Source organism: Rhizophagus irregularis, chromosome 15 (genome assembly GCF_026210795.1).
Source record: "Rhizophagus irregularis chromosome 15, complete sequence".
Taxonomy (NCBI): Eukaryota; Fungi; Glomeromycota; class Glomeromycetes; order Glomerales; family Glomeraceae; genus Rhizophagus; species Rhizophagus irregularis.
Window position 1 is genome coordinate 3824494 of NC_089443.1, and position 20029 is coordinate 3844522.

Consider the following 20029-nt stretch of genomic DNA (forward strand, 5'->3'; position numbering starts at 1 on the left):
AAAATAAATTAATAAAAAAGAAAAATAAAAATCATGTGACCACGAAAAAAATTCACGCACTTTTTGTCAAGAAAATCAAGAAATTTATTAATATTCGCCGTCACGGAAAAATGCCAAGAAAAATTTTTTATTGATACATGCAAAAAATAAATACAAATGTTCGGGACGTAGCCCAGGATACATTATTTTTTGATAATTTTTTTTATTCTAGCCCTCTTGCTAGCTGGGGAGCTATCTATACTAACACGATCTTTTAACAGCCCAACAATTATACCAATAATCCTTCTCACATTGCTTCGGAGTAATTCAGGGTTATCCTTGATGGCGGATTTCGAAAGATTAATCTGGTACTCACTCCCACTTGTACAGTAAATACCATCCGGAGTATATATTATAAAATGCCACTCCGTCCCCGTAGTCACAATGCCATAAAGATAGTCAAAGTAATCCTCATTAAACGCTTGATCCGCGTTTCTTTTTTGGCGATAGCAATTGACGCATGTAATATAGCTGAAATAAATTCACAGCGCGTTGCCTCGTTAGCATCGGTCATGGTCTCCACGTTCGAAAGTTTTAAGACAATGCCCTCCATACAGTGTTCGAATGCCTTATCATCATCACTAAGAATGCAGAGAAAAATAAAGTTAATATAGCTATCTAGTCAGTTTCGAAAATTAATTAATTATCTACCAGGAGTAAACTGCTTGATGCTCGTTATATCCTCCCCATTGACCTTATTTCTACGTAATATTTCTTTCAAGTCGTCGAGAGTCTTAAGCGAGGAATAGTTTCGTAGAGGCCTTCAATGAATTCTACAAGAACTGTTGCAGGCCCTCCTTCCATGCCATAACGTTCGAGTTTTTCTTCTGTTAATTTGAGGAAGGAATGCTAAATAAAGCTACCTATGCTCCTACTCTAAATCCTAATTCGACTTCCCTGCAAGATTGCTCGTTGACCTATGCTTCAGAAATCTGAATCAGGTTTTTGTACATGTTATACCTGTACCGAGATTCTTGGTCCCTCTGGGACCCTTTCTGTTCTAGCGTTGATCGGGTGATTCGAGTCAATAAGTTCGTCGGAAAAGAAGTCGTCATCGAATATCTTAATATCCTCAACGTCGTTAATGGCCTTAATCGCTTTTAACCTCGCTACTTCTATGCGGTTGCGGTTTATTAAAGTACTCGAAAGAAGAATAATCGCTATGTATCTGGATATTCCTTCGAGCCGAGCATGATAATGTTGAGTAGGAATTGAAAATGGATCTTCCCATGAAAATGGATCTTCCCATAAAAATGGAATTGTTAACGAGTGAACGAAGTTATGCAGAACTTCGAATTATGGTCCGCCATATATTCCATTTATTCGTCTCTCCGTATAAAGTCAAAGCCCTATGGCCTTAATCGCTTCTAACCACGCTACTTCTTTGCGGTTGCGGTTTATTAAAGTACTCGAAAGAAGAATAATCGCTATGTGTCTGGATATTCCTTCGAGCCGAGCATGATAATGTTGAATAGGAATTGGAAATGGATCTTCCCATAAAAATGGGATTGTTAACGAGTGAGCGAAGTCATGCAGAACTTCGAATTATGGTCCGCCATCGAACATTCCATTTATTCTTCTCTCCGTATAAAATCAAAGCCCTATGGATATGTAGAATCTGGAGGCGTGATAGTCAAAGCTGCATATATCGCACAATGACAGTTGGTTTGACCAAACCACTTTGGGCATTGCTCCAGAAATTTCGTAACAAATGGACGAAGGGGAAAGGGAAAAGTGAAAATGAAAGGGAAAGGGGAAAGCGAAGGGGATGTGAGTTCGTCGTGGATCTGCTCCATAGATTCATCGTAATCAGAGTCTGAGTCTGAATTGGATGGCTCCGTCTGACTTTCCTCCTCCCCAGAATATCTTAATATCGACGTCCTCATCGAGAACTCCCAAAGACGTCAAGTACTCTTCCTCAGCACACACCACTTCATCCGTTCTTTCTTCTGCTGGTGCATCCTCTTCGGATACATGACTCTGATCGTTAACATGTTAACGGTTTTCGAATTGACTTGATCTATTATGTATTTGATTTGGTGATTAATGAGTCTTGAAATAGTATCAGCACTACATGTAACTCGATGAATCATATGCCACCCTATACCATTGTTTTTTTCCAGTGAAACGGGGTCATATTCGTAGCCAAATAGTTTATTAATTTTTCTTGCCTTACAGGTCATGTAATGTAGATACCCATCTGAAACACCTGTAAGAAATGGTTTCATTTCATTATATGTGGTCTGATCCGTAAGTTTTTTATCAGACCTAAGCTCCATGACCTTGTCTTCGAATCTTTCAGAGTAACAACACCAAGATGAAATTTCTGTTCGCTTTGATTTGATCGTACTCTTCTTTGCATTATTTGCTTGGTAGAATAGATTGGCGAGCTTCTTGAGACTTATAGATGTGAATACTGGAAAACTTTATAGATTCCGGATCTCCCCATGTGATAAAAGTTCTTACAACAAACTTTGTGAAATAGGTTACTATGTCCGTTTCTTCTATCTTGTGTGTCAACTTCGAGTTTTCGGAAAACTCGTTAACAATGTTAACAGGTTTTATATCACGTGATGGGAGTGAATCCTCGGGATACTGGAATACATCCACCACCGAAGAATCCTGTTCCACTTTCGCAATACTGACTTTTTCTACTCCTAAGTTCCTTACTGAGCTTCTGGTTCTCGTTTTTAAGATCGAAAATCTCGGCATTGTGAACAGCATAAGCTCGATAATTATTTCCTCAAGCTTGGATGGACTTGCTGTTCCACTTTCACAAACTGGCATGGTTAATAATGTTTCATGTACAGCAAAAAATGTTCAATGTTACTTGGCTAAGGCAATCAAACTTTTTAATACAAGGGTCGGGGCGTAGCCCATGATACATGTAAAAAAAAATAAATCGTTGCTGGAAGACACAGCCACAGTACATAAAAAGACTAAAATATTCCTAACTATCGGGTATTTGAATATCTAGATAGACTATAACGTGAATGTCTTTTTCAGATATGTCCTTGGGAAAACATTCGAAAAGCTTATCTTTTGGGTTCAAAGGTCGGCTTTGAACATTGTGCCCTCCATTTAGGCTTATAAGTAATGCTTAATCATTTCCTGTACGTGATTTTCCCAATTAAATCATTAGGAACGGTAAGACAGTTAATAGCGGCCCATAATGAATGTCTATAAAAATAATATGTTCATATCATACCTTAATTTTACGCGGGAATGTTGGCTGAACTTCTATCAGTTATATCTCGTTACTGTAGTCCACGGAGAAATAAAAAGACCGAACACTGAAGATAAGGAAGATGACTATCGCTATCATATCCAAGAAACCTTTGAAAGTGCACGAAGGCGGAACCTTGATTCCTTTTAGTTTAGCGATCTTCCTCGCAAGACTCAAAGTGGCTTTACGCCTGACGATCTCGGAATTGCAAAGTCCTCAGCCCTTCATAGCATATGGTTTTGTCGTCAATATTAACATATACGGTAGGTCCTGTGTTGCAACAAAACATTTAAGCAAGCATTTTCACATTCCTCTTAGTTTGTTAGATAGCGTTTGTTAGCGCATTTATTTCTTTCGAAATTATTCGGTTGCACAAACTCAGCCAACTCACTTTCGATCCCGTGATTTGGAGACGTGACTTCGGACAAATCGCAATTTCGATAAAAATCATATAATAAAAGAGAATTTTAATCGATTTATAACAAATAATTTGCAATTATGGTTTCAATTTTAATATAAAAGATTTCAATGTTTTGTATTTCAATTATAAAGTTTAATTATTATTCCCAATACATTGTATTATTATTATTAAGTCTTGCCACTTTTTTGACATCGTTCTTCTATTTTTTTCAAGTATATAATATCAATATTCATTTTTTCCAACGATTTGAACTTGGGCGAATATATTTTAATCATAAATATCCTTTTAGTTTGTTATGATTCTTTTAACAACTATTTAGCTTTAAATGCAATTAGAACTACATACAAAATTCTCAAAAATAATAAAGACTTTGACCAAGATTCCATGTAAATAAATCAAATCTGCTTCGTATATATCTTTCTCCTCGTCACTTTCAATGATATAAATCATCTTCATGCTCAATAATTTAATATTGAGTTAATGAAATGCTTATTTTGTGATTTTAAAAATTATCCAAGCAAAATACATTCATTAATTTGCCTTCATAAGATGAAATTAATAGATAATTCCCATTTCCGTCGTTGTACCTGTAATGCAAACATAATATTTAAGTTATAATCTACTATACAGTATATATATTTTATATTAAAATGAATTACATATTACCTTTTTTTTTTGGTTCCTGTCCCAGTAATAAACGAACCCATGAATATTCATTGCCTTCTGAGATAGATGTAATTATGTGGTGAGCAATTTAATTTCATAATTTTCTTTGACGATCCATCTTTTACTAAAATAAAGTCAAGAGAACATGAAAGTTCAATACAAAGATTCATATTTAACTTCTCATTTTCTACTCATTAAATTATATACGGTTTCAGTGATATCAGTATAGCTAATTATCATCCTATCCGCTCAAGTTGTTTTTATAATTTGGGCGAGCTGTTTTAGTAAGTTTATTTCGGAATTTTAACACTTTTTAAGGCTTCTCATTTAGAGATTCTTCATAGTTTTGAAAAACATGATGCCCTTTTGAAGCTTTATTATGTTAGTTCAACGTTGTGGTATAATAAAAGGAGTAAGAGAGACGTACAAATAAATGTAACAACCGGAAAAATCAATTGCAAATAAATCCGTCTCCGGGCAACGCGTTGTCGCGTGGGATTTTACAAACGATGGTTGTTTATGATAAATTTTTTCAACCAAAATGTTATATATGTAAAAAAAGATTGAAAGGAATTATATCATGAATTATTATTGTATTTAAATAAAAACGAGAATATTATTATTTACCTCCTGTAATATGAAAAATATCAGGTTCGCTCTACTTCAGCTACAATTTTTGATTATTTTTTCGTTGCAAAGAATCAAACATCACAAGACTTCTTTACGATAATATTTTTTAAATGAGTCCTTAAAGCAAGGTTAGTATAATTTTAATCAGCTACTGTATATCCACTTAACCAGCTTTGTTGATCAAATATTTTTCAAAACAAATATAATGAATTCCTTATTTTTATCATCTTCGCTGACTTCGCATCATTACATCCAGCTACTGATGTAACTTAGCGTTGACCTAATTTTTCATCTTCTAATAAGGATGAGGACGCTTTAAAAATATCTTTATTTTTAATAGAGGATACCATAAATAAAAGACAATGTATAAAGGTATTTATATGTGAATTAAATTTATTTATTTTCATATATTTATTACAAACTGGTACCAAATATAATATTATAGAATTTCAATGATCAAGTTATAATATTAAAAATAAAAATCATGAGATAAAAAAAGAAAGTATTCCTAAATAATTAAAACATATACTCTATTACGATATATATATATAATCTAATAATTTTCACGAGTCTACTTGTCAATCATATGGAGCTTTTTTAATAAATCCTCCTTCAATTCTGAGAATTCACTGGTACTAGTACTCCATTCTTTATTTTCAAACATTTCTTTGATTTTTTTTCGAGTCTTATTCACGCTGGAATAATAATGCCTTAAAAGGTAAATATTACATTAATAAGAGAAAAAAAAACACCAAAATAATAATTTCATTTCTAATAAATAAACTGAAAGAACATACATTACTTCAGGGAACCATGATTCCCAACGTCTCTGATGCGGTAATAGGTAAAATAACTCAATTTTAGCCAAATGCTGCAAGAAATTAAATATTTTTTAACAATTTATAAGGCGAAAAAGATTTAATTTGTATCAAAAGTGATGATATCAAATATTACCTCTGCCTTCATTATCAAATGTGAGTCATCATAATCTTTCACCGCCTCACCAAATAGAGTGATAAATACATTTAGAATATATATAGCCATTATAAATGCGAACAACATTATCAATATCATAAGTGTAGGATTTTTTTCATATGGCCAATTGGATAACGAACTTGTATCACCTATATATCAAATATATAAGATAAATTAAGAAGTTAATCAATTTAATTTAATAATAAACATCTACTACTACTTACCTGTAAGTAATAAACAAGTTGCAAAAAATGAAGTACCGAAGTTTGTAAACATGTTTGTGTTCTCATCAGGATTTTGTAAAATAAATAAATTGGAAAAAAGGCTGGTTGCATTTTCAAATACTTGGTAGGTAGGTGCCATATTCCAGGGATTATTAGGGTCATCATTAACTATACGTTCTCCCAAAGAATAGTTCATTTTCGGTGATAATAAAATATAAAATGCGTATGCGAAACTTGTTAAAATAATCATTATAAAGCATGCAAAGAAAAACATGACCCGTTTAGCAATTCTAATAACGATTGTATAATATTCATCGTAAATTTCAAATATTCTAAAAAATGATATTAATTTTAAATTTAAAAACAGGCATGAAAAAGTAACGTATGGTATTAACTGATCATGATTACTTGTTTGAAGTAACAAAATTGAAGTGTAAATAGGAAATGCATATACACATATATCTATAATGATGATATGTAATATTTTAGTACTTTTTCCTTACTAAAAAAAATATACATGTTGACTAACTAATTAAAATACATACCAAGCATGTTTCCAATATCACTAATCCACTTCGCAGGATAATAAATAAACTGCCGAATTTCAATACCCAAATGAATAAATCCAAGTATAATTGAAGCAATTAAAAGTTGCTTTTGAACACTTTCATCAATATATTGTTGAGGAATTTCAGCAGCTGCATTAAAACATACAAGAAAAGCCATAAATCCAATCCAAATCATTGAATGATAATATTTTCCGTAGGTATTCCATTTAAAATTAATTAATGCTTCACCATCTAATGTTTTATATATATCACTACTTATTGTGTTAACAAATGGACTAGGTTGAGGCGAAATTAATTCTAAAAACCAATTATAATCTTTTGGATAATTCACAAACTTAACATAAGGAACCATAAAAGTAATTATTGGTATTGTTTTACTATGTCTTGATAGTTTTTCAACAACTTCAAAATAAATAGAAAATGCATCATTTAAGTAAATATTATTAATGAAATGGTGTCTTGATAATATATAAAATATAGCAAAATAGATTGGTAAAAAGGTTAAAATTAATAAAATTTGAAAAATAATTAGTATCCAGAACATTATCTTATAATTTCTCCTTAATTCATCCATCATTAGGTTGTATTTAAACCATAAAATAGATTTTGTTAAATTAACTATTTGAGGATATTGAAAAGAATAAAGATGTGAATCGTTATGTTGATATTCTATATTATAAGTAGGGTAATCTATAATCATTGTTGTCGCTAATGAATACCTTGAAATATAATCTGGAAAATATTCACTCAAATATGGCATTGCAGAAGTAATAATATTCAAAAACATCCTATTATTTTTTAAATCATCTTTAAAAAATTCAATACATTTTTTATAGATATTATCAATTAATTCTAATTTTTGTTCTTTAATTGCGAATTTTAATAATTCAACACCATATTTCAAAAGACTTTCCTTATTATCTTTTACATATAAAACCCATTCATTACTTATTTTAAAACTAATATAATTTGGTGAAGGTAAAGTTTCGTTCAAAAATATTTTATAATTTTTCCTAAATGGATCTTGGTATAACTCTATATAATAAAAATAGTTTAAAGAAATTTTTTTGTTATTTTTATTTAAATGATAAATAAAAAGACCTATTGATGTTGTTAAAATGATATCAATATCATTAAGTGACTCAATTTCAAGTAAGTAGATAGTAGTATCCATAGGAATATTAAAATTTTCAACTCGTGATCCAATTAATTCCCATTTTTTATTTACGTTAAAAACTTGCAATAAAATTGATCTTTCATTATAAGACCTAATTTCCCATCTAATTGAATTTTGTTCCAATGATTCTAATTTTAGATTATATTTAACATTCGACTTGTCTTTAAATAATTTACGTATAGTATTCATATATGGACTAAATAAATGAATGTTTAAGTGTTCATATTTTTTATATGCTTCCATATTGATTTTCTTAGCATCATCAAATTCATCAGAACTCAAATATTCAATAATTTTCTCATCTCTCTTGTTGTCATTAAATTCGTCGGAATTCAAATCTTCAATAATTTTAACATATAATTCGTTCACAAAATTCATATTTGCTATTTTTTTTTTAAGTTCAGCTTTCCACACATATCCATCTAGAATTTGAAATGCGTATTTGGTTTTAGTTTGAATGTTATCACATGAAATTTCGAATTGTAGTTGTTCATTCTGGTCTAAACATTCTTTCCAACAATATTTCATGACGAAGTTCCAAATTTTACTATTAGTACTTAATAATGGAAGTAACAAATGTAAATTTAAAATAATACGATTCATAAGATTGTACAATTGAATATCTAAACAAAGATTATTATTTATTAGTATCATAAAATTAAGTAGTAAAACAAATAAATAATAAAATAATAATCATACCATTATTTATATCCAAAGAAGCAATAGGAATTTCTAGTTCAATTGAATAAATAACAATTTTATCCTTGATTCTTATATAAATAAATTTCTTATCAATGGAAATTCTGATATCTTTTCTAAATTTCTACTCAAAGACAAATAATAATTAATTATGAATTTATTATAAATAAGTATGGCAAAATACTTTTTTATTTTATTACCTTATAATCATATTTTGTTTCGTCATTACCAAATATTCTTGTACGTTTTTCGGTAAGAAGATTCCATTCGTAAATGAAGTTATTTGAAAACAAATAAATATTATTATCATAATTTGGTACGCTGATCAATTTAAAATCCTTTGGTATATTGTACATTCTTTTACACCACCATTTGTTATTTTTGGTTTGCGTGGAATAAATCATAAGCAAATCATAATCATTGACACTTCCATGTAAAATAAAATCGGCGGAATTCAGGTTAAAGGTACAATATTCATGTTCACCAAGTTCACCAAGTCCGCAACCTAATTGAATTTCTTGTTCATTTTTCATATCGCGTATTTCTAATAAAAATATGATTAATTAACGTAATTAGATAAATATCAAAAATAACAATCCTTTTAAATCTGCATAACTTATAAGTACTTACTTATTTCTTTTCTATTAAGAAACTCGTAAGTATAAACAAGCTCCATATTATCAGAGACACATATTTGTTCTATATGATTATCCACTTTATTGGAAGTAAAGTCTGGTGTAAGTGGACCCTCACCTTTACTACTTTCAACATTCCAACAAACAATTGATTCATCATCTTCGCTATAAGTAACAAGGCATTTTTCATTTGGTGATACTTCTATTCTCGTAATAGATTTACCGTTATGTGGTTTTTTGTCACCATAAATGTGAATTTTATCGATATCATCGATTACTACGGAAATTTCATCCATTTAACTTATTTAATAATGAATATATATATATGTTTATTTGAAAAAAATGCTCTTAAAGATTACGATATTACGATTTTATTGATTTTATTAAAGTTAAAGTAACACAAATTTTATTATTATAAAAAGCAAATCGGGAAATCATGAGCATCATATGCTATATATCAATCTGGCGTATCATAAAAAAAAATAATTATTATGTTGTACTAATCCTCAACAAATATTAAATATTTATTTAATTCTTCCTATTGTAGTTTGAATTCGACCATGTCCCAAACCATGTTCAAAACTTTAGTAGGTTAATTATCTTTGGATGTCCTAACCTAGGATTGTTCCGAGTTCCCAATTAGATTTTATAATTTTATTTTGGTTTGATTCTACCGTAATGTCACTCTATAACTTGATTTATTTATTTAACTTTTAAAAGAGATGAAAAAAAGTAACTATAATAATTGAACACAAGTAATATGATACTATTTCATTATAATGCACTTATAGGGGAAAGCCAATTTCTTTGTACAACAAAAAAGTAATTGGTCGATCATCTAATTCGGCGTTCATAATCATCATATTACTATTTTCGTACAGAAAAATGCAATGCAGCAAAGTTTATATGCTTATTCACACGAATATTATAAAATACTGATATAACGAACACATAAATTGGTCACGTGATTTGCATGTCTCGCAAACGGCACGTAAAATCACATAAAAACGTATGAAAATACGTAATGTTTATACTATACTCCATTATAAAATTTTCGCCATCGCGCCTTAAAATAATTTTTTTTCTTTCAATCGTCACTAGGATTTCAGAAATGTTGAATAATCTAATAATCTAAGCAACTATTATGAAAAAAATGGTGATATCGTCTAATAAGAAATGCATATTTTTTATTTATGACAAAATGTCGTTGTAGGCCATTTATTATTCCTTAGAATGTTTTATTTTTATCGGCTCTAATTCGGTGACAATCGGCGCGGCGCTAAATAATGACTTATCTTATGCAAACTCACCTCATTCGGAAACTAAGTTTCACGCTTAAATTGAAGATCACGCGGTAAATTGCAAATAGTGGCGTAAATGACACCTGTGTTTTTTTAAAAAGAATTATACCGAACGAACGCCTGACAAGTTAAAAAGGTGTTGCCTCGCATATTGGACAAATAAAATATCGCGAGGTTTTTCAGGTTGAACTTTTGGATGTATGTAAATTGTCCCCAAATCACTATAATCACTATAGTCATTCTCAAAGATATCGAGGACGAAAAAAATCTCAAGAATACAAGTGAGCATCGAAATAAATGAAGATACACACCAATTAATGATGATGATATAAGTTTAAAATACAAATGATCTATTCATTTGTCGTTTAGCTAAATAAGATCACGCAGAAATTAGGCATAGGCTGCATGGCTATATTGTAAACATTTCAGTTCGATATAATTGATATAACTATATTAAATCATCTAGTGGTATAAAAATGTAAATGTAAATTTATAGGAAAAATTTATGAAAAGCATATAAAGTGGAATAAAAAAAAGATCAAAAGCGCCAGAACGATAGCACTTTTATTATGTGGCCCATTTTCATCCAATCATATGAAAATTTATACATAAGTCATATAAATAGTATAACGAAATGTTACGACTGTTACGTGTACATAAAAAGCGTAGTAAATTTATATCGAGCCCCCCGTATAATATCCCGGATGCGATCTCACAGGATGAATATTAAAATTTTACCACTGAATTTTATTGGATGAAATTTTATGTTACACACGATTTGTAATACGTTCATTTTTTATTTTGCAAAACCAATGATCTGTACTACTATACAATAAAAAAAATTAAGAACGAAATTACTACCAAAGATCAAGAATGAAAATTATCTTTAAAGATCAAAAACGCAAGTAACATTAGAAATCTACCAAAAATCAAGAATAAAATTACCACCAAACCAAAGATCAAAACTAAAGTTATACCAAAGATCAAGAATGAAAATTACACCAAAGATCAGGAACGAAAATTACACCAAAGGTTAAGAATAAAAATTACCACTAAACCATTCTTTAGTTCTGAAATGTCCTGTTCCTATAATAAAAAAGTAAGTGGAATGTTAGTAATGTTTAGTAACGTTTCCAATTTAAAAGAAACTTGCAACATGGAAAAAAAGCTACTACGGTACCAAAGAAATTAATTTTAAAAGGTTTAATTAAAGAAACTTATTATTTCTTGTTTGGTCAGGTACATCATAAAGACAGAATAATGAGTACGTCATTACTTCTAAACTTGAAGGAAATTTTAGAAAGAAAGGGTCTTTTAATTCTTATCAACATAGCAAGAAGCTTTATATATTTTAATGGCGGGAAATTGTAATATAAAAATTTCTAATATTATTTGTCAACTGCATCTGGGAAATGTTGAATTGAATATATGGACAATTTAAAGTTATTGTAACACCAGTTCAATAAGTGAATTGTCGGTTTTTTGTGAAAAGCTATCAATTAGCCGATATGTCTTTGATATAGTAAATGCACGATCGAAGAAAGCTTTCATAGGCCTATCGATTTTTTTTTATTTAATATATCATTGAATTAGCAAGTATAATTATATTTTTGCGAAACAATATATATTTAATAATTGTTTAAAAATTTTTTTCTTTTCGTGTGAAAAAATAATTATTATGCTCTAAAGTATTGATATTCCCCAACAATAGCAAGTATGAATTTTGTGTATTTCGTTTGGAAGAGTCCCAGCAAGTAAAAATGTTCAGGTTGTAGAAGTTATTCAACTCCATAGAGAAGGCTGAGGTTATGTTGTCTAACAAGTTATTTGAACATGGAATAAGTTATGAAATTTTTTAGAGTTGATTTTGCCATTTTGTTTATGTTTTCTTTTCCTCATAATGTTTTTTATTCAAGAATTTTTTTTTTTTTTTTGAAAAAAAAAAGAAATGAGGCGCTCTGATAAACTCTTTTCCCCGGTCTATTATCGTCACTATCCGACTCGTCATCAGCATCGTCTTCTTGCTCAATTATTTGCGATTTAAGATTATTCATGATTGATATACTTATAATATTAATTTCTTTTTTATCCCACGGTTCTTAAAAATTATTCACGGATGATGCCAATGATATACTTATTGTTATGTAAACTAAGATATGCAGGAGTCGTTATTAATTATGATTTATCAAAAATTTAAAATTGTTTGCTCCCATTTATCATAATATATAGATCTCCAATTATAACTTTAAAGTACAAGTGTACAATGAATTATAATCACAATTTTAATAATCCCTTCTGCCTTATATTTCCTATTAATAATTTTCACTTCCTCCCTTGAAATAAGAGAGTAACAATTTATATGGCACTTCCAGGGAATAAATTGTTTATCGAATTAATTATAATCCATTTAAACGTTGTCATTAATTAGAATAATTATTTCGCATTTTCACATCAAAGTCTTTTAATATTAAATAAAGAACATCTTTTTTTAACATAATAAAATTTTATATGATTGAAAATCCGCAAAATAATTGTTTTCTTTTGTGTTAAATAAAGTTCTAAATTCAATAAAAATAACATTTACATGTTTTAAAAAGCTTACTAATTTTTTAAGTGGAAAAACTGACTGTAAATTTTTTTTTTATAAAACAAATTATTAACAATTTCAAAATCACAATGCCACTAAATAATTGTTATTTCACGTATCTTATTATATTACTACAGATCTTTTCTAATTATATTCGTAAAAATTGATTGATTATTTTATTTTGATCACTCCTTTTTTTTATTGACTCAATATAATAATAAATCACAATATCTATTTAATGATTATTTTAACGATTTTTGAGGATTTATTTTATACCACATCTCTCCTCTGTTCAATATGGCCAATCCTCTTATTTTTGTCCGTCAAAGAATTCAAGAACGAAAAGTTAATAAACTAGCGAGAAAGTGTTCCTTGGTAAGTAATAAAAAATTAAATTATCTTTCTTAACGATTGTAAATATTAATTGGTATTTTTACATTTAGCCCTACTGCTCTCCCTATTATATTACAAAATTCACAGACGGCCTCAATAGTCCTTCGTTCTATTAGACAATATTGATAACGAAATGCCCATGTTACTTTTTGATTGGTTTCAATGATGTTCCCGCATATCCAAATTTGCGTAATGGAGTTATAGGTCAAACGCAACAGGCAATAGTCCCGATGGACGTCCAGAACCAATAATGTTGAGAGTGAATGGGGCCAAGATCACTGTAGTAACCCCACCGGATGCTCTCTGCTATCTATATACGATCAATCTACAACAAAAGAGAGGATAAACTTACTATATCAGCACCAAGACCAAATCTGCCAATGGGATCAGTAGATTACGGAAATCACGGCCTTCTTTTTATTTTCCAAACGATGCAACAATCGGAACATGGACAAGGAATGTTTCAGCAAACATACCTTGGTATGAGATACAGTATTTATTTGTATGATTTAGATAACAGATTAATCTGATTCTAAAGTCATTCCTTTATATTCTTTAAAAGGCCAAACATCAAAATGGCGTGCCAGACGTTTGCAATGCAGTTGTCAGGATCAATAGTCGCAAGTAGTGTCCACTTCGAAGATTATCTAGTTGTCTTCGAATGATTTTTTTTATGCTTTTCAACGTTCTTCTATCATAATTTTTTAAAATATGTTATGTTGCGAATCTTTCGGATTCAATTTAATTCGTTTGTGAACGAGTAACCTGTAATTTGAAATATTATTATCAAAGAAAGTTTTAGTAATTTTTCTTCTAACATTGTTAAATAAAATTTTAGCACTTTACAAAGTAATCTTTTATGTAGTGGACTCTTCTTCTAAGAGCATCTTTTTTTTTCTTTTTTTTTTGATGTAAGATGAGCTTTATTAATACAGTAATAAAAAATAAACACAAGTGCGGGACTTGCCCGGGATACATGATGTTCCGTATGCTAAATAAAGCTACCTATGCTCCTACTCTAAATCCTAATTCGAATTCCTTGCAAGATTGCTCGTTGACCTATGCTTCAGAAATCTGAATCAGGTTTTTGTACAGGTTTTACCTGTACCGAGATTCTTGGTCCCTCTGGGACCCTTTCTGTTCTAGCGTTGATCGGGTGATTCGAGTCAATAGGTTCGTCGGAAAAGAAGTCGTCATCGAATATCTTAATATCCTCAACGTCGTTAATGGCCTTAATCGCTTCTAACCTCGCTACTTCTTTGCGGTTGCGGTTTATTAAAGTATTCGAAAGAAGAATAATCGCTATGTATCTAGCCGAGCATGATAATGTTGAGTAGGAATTGAAAATGGATCTTCCCATGAAATTGATCTTCCCATAAAAATGGAATTGTTAAACGAGTGAGCGAGCAGAACTTCGAATTATGGTCCGCCATACATTCCATTTATTCGTCTCTCCGTATAAAGTCAAAGCCTTACGGCCTTAATCGCTTCCAACCTCGCTACTTCTTTGCGGTTGCGGTTTATTAAAGTATTCGAATCGCTATGTATCTGGATATTCTTTCGAGCCGAGCATGATAATGTTGAGTAGGAATTGAAAATGGATCTTCCCATAAAAAATGGAATTGTTAAACGATTGAGCGAAGTTATGCAGAACTTCGAATTATGGTCCGCCATATATTCCATTTATTCGTCTCTCCGTATAAAGTCAAAGCCCTATTGCCTTAATCGCTTCTAACCACGCTATTTCTTTGCGGTTGCGGTTTATTAAAGTACTCGAAAGAAGGATAATCGCTATGTGTCTGGATATTCCTTCGAGCCGAGCATGATAATGTTGAGTAGGAATTGAAAATGGATCTTCCCATAAAAATGGGATTGTTAAACGAGTGAGCGAAGTCATGCAGAACTTCGAATTATGGTCCGCCATCGAACATTCTATTTATTCTTCTCTCCGTATAAAATCAAAGCCCTATGGATACGTGAAATCTGGAGGCGTGATAGTCAAAGCTGCATATATCGCACAATGACAGTTGGTTTGACCAAACCACTTTGGGCATTGCTCCAGAAATTTCGTAACAAATGGACGAAGGGGAAAGGGAAAGGGGAAAGCGAAGGGTATGTGAGTTCGTCGTGGATCTGCTCCATAGATTCATCGTAATCAGAGTCTGAGTCTGAATTAGATGATTCCGTCTGTCTTTCCTCCTCCCCAGAATATCTTAATATCGACGTCCTCATCGAGAACTCCCAAAGACGTCAAGTACTCTTCCTCAGCACACACCACTTCATCCGTTCTTTCTTCTGCTGGTGCATCCTCTTCGGATACATGACTCTGATCGTTAACAATGTTAACAGGTTTATATCACGTGATGGGAGTGAATCCTCGGGATACTGGAATACATCCACCACCGAAGAATCCTGTTCCACTTTCGCAATACTGGACTTTTTCTACTCCTAAGTTCCTTACTGAGCTTCTGGTTCTCGTTTTTAAGATCGAAAATCTCGGCATTGTGAACAGCATAAGCTACGATAATTATTTCCTCAAGCTTGGATGGACTTGCTGTTCCACTTTCACAAACTGTCATGGTTAATAATGTTTCATGTACAGCAAAAAATGTTCAATGTTACTTGGCTAAGGCAATCAAACTTTTTAATACAAGGGTCTGGACGTAGCCCATGATACATGTAAAAAAAATAAATCGTTGCTGGAAGACACAGCCACAGTACATAAAAAGACTAAAATATTCCTAACTATCGGGTATTTGAATATCTAGATAGACTATAACGTGAATGTCTTTTTCAGATATGTCCTTGGGAAAACATTCGAAAAGCTTATCTTTTGGATTCAAAGGTCGGCTTTGAACATTGTGCCCTCCATTTAGGCTTATAAGTAATGCTTAATCATTTCCTGTACGTGATTTTCCCAATTAAATCATTAGAAACGGCAAGACAGTTAATAACGGCCCATAATGAATGTCTATAAAAATAATATGTTCATATCATAACTTAATTTTACGCGGGAAGGTTGGCTGAACTTCTATCAGTTATATCTCGTTACTGTAGTACACGGAGAAATAAAAAGACCAAACACTGAAGATAAGGAAGATGATTATCGCTATCATATGATGCCAAGAAACCTTTGAAAGTGCACGAAGGCGGAACCTTGATTCCTTTTAGTTTAGCGATCTTCCTCGCAAGACTCAAAGTGGCTTTACGCCTGACGATCTCGGAATTGCAAAGTCCTCAGCCCTTCATAGCATATGGTTTTGTCGTCAATATTAACATATACGGTAGGTCCTGTGTTGCAACAAACATTTAAGCAAGCATTTTCACATTCCTCTTACGTTTGGGGAAAAAAGATAGCGCATTTATTTCTTTCGAAATTATTCGGTTGCACAAACTCAGCCAATTCACTTCCGATCCCGTGATTTGGAGACGTGACTTCGGACAAATCGCGATAAAAATCATATAATAAAAGAGAATTTTAATCGATTTATAACAAATAATTTGCAATCATGGTTCCAATTTTTTAATATAAAAGATTTCAATGTTTTTATTTCAATTATAAAATTTAATTATTATTCTAGTGCATAATGTCAATATTCACTTTTTCCAATGATTTGAATTTAGGCGAATATTTTTTAACCATAAATATCCTTTTAGTTTGTTATGGTTCTTCTAACAACTATTTAGCTTTAAATGCAATTAGAACTACATACAAAATTCTCAAAAATTATAAAAACTTTGATCAAGATTCCATGTAAATAAATCAAACCTGCTTCGTATATATATCTCTCTCATCGTCACTTTCAATAATATACATCAGCTTATTTTGTGATATCCAAACAAATACATGCCTTCATAAGATGAAATTAATAGATAATTCCCATTTCTGTCGTTGTGCCTGTAATGCAAACATAATATTTAAGTTATAATCTACTATATATATATAATATATTAAAATGAATTACATATTACCTTTTTTTTTGGTTCTTGTCCCAGTAAACAAACTCATGAATATTCATTACTCTCTGAGATAGATGTAATTATGTGATGAGCAATTTAATTTCATAATTTCTTTGATTTTTCCAAGAAAAGGTGAAAGTTCAATACAAAGATTCATATTTAACTACTCATTTTCTCCTTCATAAAACTCATTAAATTATATACGGCTTCAGTGATATCAGTATAGATAATTATCATCCTCCTATCTTGCTCAAGTTGTTTTTACAATTTGAGCGAGCTGTTTAAGTTTATTTCGGCATTTAAAGGCTTTTCATCTAGAGATTCTTCCTAATTTTGAAAAGCATGACGCCTTTTGAAACTTTATTATGTTAGTTCGACATTGTGGCATAATAAAAGAGAAATGAATAACAACCGGAAAACAGTATCCGAAGTCGTGTGTGATCTGCAAATAAAACCGTTTCCGGGCGACGCTATGTAGTATGGGTGGAAAAAATGGCGATGGTTACTACGAAGATGCGTTGTCACGTGGGATTTTACAAACGATGGTTGTTTTTGATACAAAAAAAAATCGAAAGGATTTATTAATACGTTTATATAGCGATAGTGCCGATCTATCCGGATTGGCAATTAATAAATTAACTCCTATATAGTCACAATTCTATATAATCACTTTTTTTTACTGAACCAATTAGGTGAATATATAGATGATTTAGGAGAACAAAAGGTTAGTGGTTACGACTGAGATAAAGTATAACAATTTAATTTAGACAAATGATTAATTTTTATTATAAAAATTATTATTATTTTGAATTCGTGTTCAAAGGTGTTGAATGGAACTATTAAATTTTTTAAAAAATATGAACCATAATACCGTTATTTATCATTATCTAATAAGTAATAGTTAACTAGGTTGATCTGATCAAAGCAATAGTAAGAGGTTACGATATTTACAGACAGCCATTTCGCCGACGTGAAAGTAACCGGCGGTCAAGGTTAAATAAAATAAATATATTATTCTTGTGATCAAATTATAACGTTAGAATCGATTCTCACGAGTTATTTGTTAGGCTTATTTATATTGAATTTGTTTAATAAATTTTGCTTCAATTCTGGGAATTCATTGATATGCCATTTATCATTTTCAATCATTTCCTTAATCATTTTTCGAGTTTTATCCACACTTGCATGATAATACCTAAAATTATTTTATATTAATAAAAATAATATCAAAGGAATTGGTTTATTTTAGCAAATAAGATGACATACATTACTTCAGGAAACCATGATTTCCAACGTCTCTGATGTGGTAATAGGTAAAATAACTCAATTTTAGCCAAATACTACAAAAAAAAACAAGAAATAGAAAATTTCATTACACTTATAACTATATAAAATATAATATTCACAATGATATTTAAAACAACATTATTACCTCTGCCTTCATTATCAAATATGAGTCATCATTATCTTTCATAGCTTCATCAAATAGTGTGATAAATACATTCAGAATATAAATAGCCATCACAAATGCGAACATTATCATCAATATCATAAGAGTTGGATTCTTTTCATATGGCCAATTGGACAACGAACTTGTATCACCTATATATCAAATATATAAGATAAATAAGATAAATTAAGAAGTTTTAAAATCAATTTAATTTAATAATAAACTTATAAATATCTACTACTTTTCATTAAAATAATCCGAGAGCATACCTGTAAGTAATAAACAAGTTGCAAAAAATGAAGTACCAAAGTTTGTAAACATATTTGTGTTCTCATCAGGTTTTTGTAAAATAAATAAATTAGAACTAGAGCTGTCCTCATTTTCAAATACTTGGTAAGCGGCTGCCAAGTTCCAAGGATTATTAGGATCACCATTAACTATACGTTTATCTAAAGGATAACTCATTTTTGGTGATAATAAAATATGAAATGCATATGCAAAACTAGTTAAAATAACCATTATAAAGCATATGAAGAAAAACATGACCCGTTTTGCAATTCTAATGACAATTGTGTAATATAAATCATAAATTTCAAATATTCTAAAAAATGATATTAATTTTAGGTTTAAAATCAGACATGAAAAAGTAACGTATGGAATTAGCTGATCATCATCACTTATTTGAAGCCACCAAATTGAAGTGGTAATAGGTAATAAGTATACAAATAAGTCTATAATTATATAAATAGTACAATTAGTTAGTAATTTCCTTTATTAAAATTCTCTCTAAGATAATATAAATTACTTACCGAGTATATTTCCAATATCACGAAACCATTTAATAGGATCATAAATAAATTGACGAACTTCAAAATTCAGATAATAAAATCCGAGTATAATTGAAGTAATCAAAAGTTTTTTTCGAATCTCTATATATTCACTCTGAGGAATTTTAGCAGCTGCATTAAAACATACAAGTAAAGTTATAAATCCAAGCCAAATTAATAAATGATAATATTTTCCATAAGTATTCCATTTAAAATTAATTAATGCTTCTCCTTCCCATGTTTTATAGAT

The 20029-nt window shown here is 30.4% G+C and overlaps 7 protein-coding genes across 7 annotated transcripts; all 7 read right to left on the reverse strand.

Moving 5' to 3' along the window:
* Nucleotides 1–105: 105 nt before the first annotated feature.
* Nucleotides 106–1537, reverse strand: OCT59_007564 (uncharacterized protein; the record flags this gene model as incomplete). The annotated part of the gene is made up of 3 exons (XM_066149536.1): nt 106–620; nt 691–1328; nt 1420–1537. The coding sequence occupies 2 exons, from the start codon at nt 1535–1537 to the stop codon at nt 994–996; spliced, it is 453 nt and encodes a 150-aa protein (XP_065998768.1). The 3' UTR covers nt 106–620; nt 691–993.
* A 103-nt stretch (nt 1538–1640) lies between these two features.
* On the reverse strand, nt 1641–2826 carry OCT59_007565 (uncharacterized protein; the record flags this gene model as incomplete). Its single annotated transcript, XM_066149542.1, has 4 exons — nt 1641–1920; nt 2014–2059; nt 2147–2439; nt 2513–2826. 4 exons carry the CDS (start codon nt 2824–2826, stop codon nt 1641–1643), a joined length of 933 nt encoding a protein of 310 aa, XP_065998769.1.
* Nucleotides 2827–5553: 2727 nt separating this feature from the next.
* Nucleotides 5554–6377, reverse strand: OCT59_007566 (uncharacterized protein; the record flags this gene model as incomplete). Its single annotated transcript, XM_066149552.1, has 4 exons — nt 5554–5692; nt 5780–5853; nt 5937–6106; nt 6182–6377. The coding sequence occupies 4 exons, from the start codon at nt 6375–6377 to the stop codon at nt 5554–5556; spliced, it is 579 nt and encodes a 192-aa protein (XP_065998770.1).
* A 987-nt stretch (nt 6378–7364) lies between these two features.
* On the reverse strand, nt 7365–9557 carry OCT59_007567 (uncharacterized protein; the record flags this gene model as incomplete). The annotated part of the gene is made up of 6 exons (XM_066149562.1): nt 7365–7368; nt 7470–7785; nt 7852–8550; nt 8627–8750; nt 8827–9170; nt 9257–9557. The coding sequence occupies 6 exons, from the start codon at nt 9555–9557 to the stop codon at nt 7365–7367; spliced, it is 1788 nt and encodes a 595-aa protein (XP_065998771.1).
* A 4892-nt stretch (nt 9558–14449) lies between these two features.
* Nucleotides 14450–14988, reverse strand: OCT59_007568 (uncharacterized protein). The gene has a single exon (XM_025310614.2). The coding sequence runs from the start codon at nt 14900–14902 to the stop codon at nt 14609–14611; it is 294 nt and encodes a 97-aa protein (XP_025180617.2). The 5' UTR covers nt 14903–14988; the 3' UTR covers nt 14450–14608.
* A 727-nt stretch (nt 14989–15715) lies between these two features.
* On the reverse strand, nt 15716–16121 carry OCT59_007569 (uncharacterized protein; the record flags this gene model as incomplete). Its single annotated transcript, XM_066149578.1, has 2 exons — nt 15716–15852; nt 15929–16121. The coding sequence occupies 2 exons, from the start codon at nt 16119–16121 to the stop codon at nt 15716–15718; spliced, it is 330 nt and encodes a 109-aa protein (XP_065998772.1).
* A 2437-nt stretch (nt 16122–18558) lies between these two features.
* On the reverse strand, nt 18559–19417 carry OCT59_007570 (uncharacterized protein; the record flags this gene model as incomplete). The annotated part of the gene is made up of 4 exons (XM_066149584.1): nt 18559–18697; nt 18769–18842; nt 18935–18978; nt 19222–19417. 4 exons carry the CDS (start codon nt 19415–19417, stop codon nt 18559–18561), a joined length of 453 nt encoding a protein of 150 aa, XP_065998773.1.
* Nucleotides 19418–20029: the final 612 nt, after the last annotated feature.